Source organism: Austrofundulus limnaeus, unplaced genomic scaffold (assembly GCF_001266775.1).
Source record: "Austrofundulus limnaeus strain Quisiro unplaced genomic scaffold, Austrofundulus_limnaeus-1.0 Scaffold2177, whole genome shotgun sequence".
Taxonomy (NCBI): Eukaryota; Metazoa; Chordata; class Actinopteri; order Cyprinodontiformes; family Rivulidae; genus Austrofundulus; species Austrofundulus limnaeus.
The window spans coordinates 23,431-25,989 of record NW_013954579.1 but is presented as its reverse complement, the minus strand read 5'-3'; the positions used below and the strand labels follow the sequence as shown (position 1 = coordinate 25,989).

At 38.3% G+C, this 2,559-nt stretch overlaps 1 protein-coding gene across 1 annotated transcript in view; it reads left to right on the top strand.

Moving 5' to 3' along the window:
• Positions 1–386: 386 nt before the first annotated feature.
• LOC106537203 (growth arrest-specific protein 7) overlaps positions 387–2,559 on the top strand; it is a gene marked incomplete at its 5' end in the record, with an annotated part of 12,518 nt that continues 10,345 nt past the window's right edge. Inside the window, 2 exon segments of the mRNA XM_014034584.1 lie at positions 387–515; positions 2,286–2,388. Of these exon segments, the coding sequence (XP_013890038.1) occupies positions 387–515; positions 2,286–2,388 (232 nt within the window).

The following is a 2,559-nucleotide window of genomic DNA, read 5'->3' as shown; positions in this document are numbered from 1 at the left end:
GAATTTTTAATAAACCAAAATACAGTTTCAAAGTAAATTAATTCAAATTCAAATCATTAAATTCAGTTTCAAACCAATGCATTCAGTTTCAAATTCTGCACATTCAGATTCAATCTGATCAATTCAGATTAAATTCCTGTTGGCACAGGATTTATCCCATAAAAACAGTTGGTTAATATTTTAACTCTTTGGTTAAAAATGACATTTTAGATTAATATTCAAATTCAATAGTATTGTGAAAACAGAACTTGAATAAATACCTTTAAAAAAGGAAAATCATGTTGCAGAAATGTTAACGTCTCTTTCCTTTTTCTTTTTTTAAAATAATCAATCAGAAAAGGTTAAATGATCATGATGTTCAGATCTTCTTTCTGTTCTCTGAGCAGCTCCAGAGTGAAGTGGAGAGACCTTTGCTGATATTCCGGGAGAACTTTAAGAAGGACATGAAGAGGTTCGACCATCACATTGCTGACCTCAGGAAGCAACTCGTTGGTCGATATGCTGCCGTGGAGAAGGTAAGACAAGCCCCGCCCACTCTCTAAAACCTGCAGCTCCTGTGTTGGACACCATCTGAGCAGAGGTGGTTTAAAACAACACGTTCCTCAGGACAGGTCCACTCAGGCAGACCTACCATTATTTTACATCTTTGGTGACGTTAGCAGACTTTGATTCAGACTGAGGGGATGACTGGAGGAGGTACACCACCTGGTGCAGACAGAACTATAAGGATGTCAACATTATGTATATTATTATCATTATCATATCATCATATTATCATTATATGTTCAACATTATGCACAGTTTGATTTGAAATTGCAACAGGATCCATTAATTCAGATAGTAGTAAAATATTCTACTATCTGACCAAGTTTTAGCTGTAAAATCCACTGAGTTTAAACCATTTTTGGGTGGTCTAAGATTGATCATTTTGAATTGGATTGACTCCACAGTTAATCAGTTGAATATGCTAATGCAGTAATTAATATGGGAAGAAACKTGTGCCAACAGAAACTGAATTTGAATAGCTCAGACTAAATCTGTAGTTAGTCAAATGCATTGGTTTGAAAATGAATTTTACTAAATTGAARCTGAACTTAATGGTTTGAATCAAAATTAATTTGCTTTGAAACTGTATTTTGTTGTATTAAATTCAGTTTCACTTCATTCATTAGTTATTTTTACGTGGATATAAGTAATCGGATTAAACGGCCATTCAGAATAAAAATGCATCATGTAAACACCCATTCAGATGATTCTGATCTGATTCAGCTCGATACAAATGAATTTGTAATCAGATTAAGAGAGTTGGTTTATGCCGATTGATAATCTGAACAGCATGTAAACACTTAATCTGATCATCTTATTCTGACTGTGGAAAACTGACCTGACTGCTCATGTCTGCTGACTTTCATCCAGCGGTTTCTGCTCTTTTGTGGAGGGAGGAGCAGCAGCACAGAACTTTTCCTGCCGTTCTCTCATAAAGAAGGACGACACACAGACTGCGCCGCTTCGCAAAAAAAAAAAAAAAAAAAAAAAAAGCACGTCACCTGCAGCTGAACCAGAGCATGCAGTAACGTCTCCACCATTATTAAAACCTGTAGCAGGTCCATTCTGAGCTCAGAAGATCTTTATTTATGTTCATGATGAAAGTAGAACTTTTTTCTGTTTTGTTTTTAGGGAAAGTTAACAACTGTGCATGTCAGTGTTTCTACTCTGAATAAAGCCTGGTGGGTGTAAACACCAAGCAGGGGTCTCTGCAGAACGTGTTGTCCTGTGGGCGGAGACATCCCGAATCATCATTGGCCGAGGTCTTAAAGWGGGCGGAYACGTCCCTGCTCATGATTGGTGGAGGTCTTGATGTAGGCGGAGATGGCCCAAGAGACGTGATTGGTCAGATTGACGGTGGGGTTTGAGGCTGGGGGCAGCGGGGAGTAGTTTGGTCAAGTCGGGCAGGAAGTAACGTTGTTTTTTTTAGATTAATTTTAGTCATAACTTGAGAAAGGAAAGTGCTAGCTTCACGAAATTTGAACGTCGTACATGTGAAATGATGTGTAACAATATGGTTCAGTTAAAACATCCCTAACCAGCTGTAAAAATATACAGGTTTTTAGCTTTTTTTTTTCATTAAGTTCAGTTTCCATTTAGTGAAATTCATTTCATGTCTTGTTTCCACAAGACAGCAGGTCAGCATTTAAAGAAACGTGTGACGCTTTATGCCTCAAAATATTCACTACAATGTGCTTTTTCTTTGTTCCTGACTTCATTCAGTTTCCTGTCTCCTGCAGGCCCGTAAAGCTCTGACTGACAGACAGAAAGAGCTGGAGACCAAACTCAGCAACAAGAGTGAAGAGGAGATCAAGAAGGCTCGCAGGAAGTCTACACAGGCAGGTCAGAACCCGGGTCGTCCTGGGCCCGTTTCAGTGCTGGGACTTCATGATCACATCAGGCTGTGGTCTTAGGATCTGATTCTGGTTCTGGTTCTGCTCCGTCAAAACAGCTTCATTTTAGCTTTTTCACATTTTCATAAAAAAAATTCTTTAAGCTCCTAAAATTTTAGAC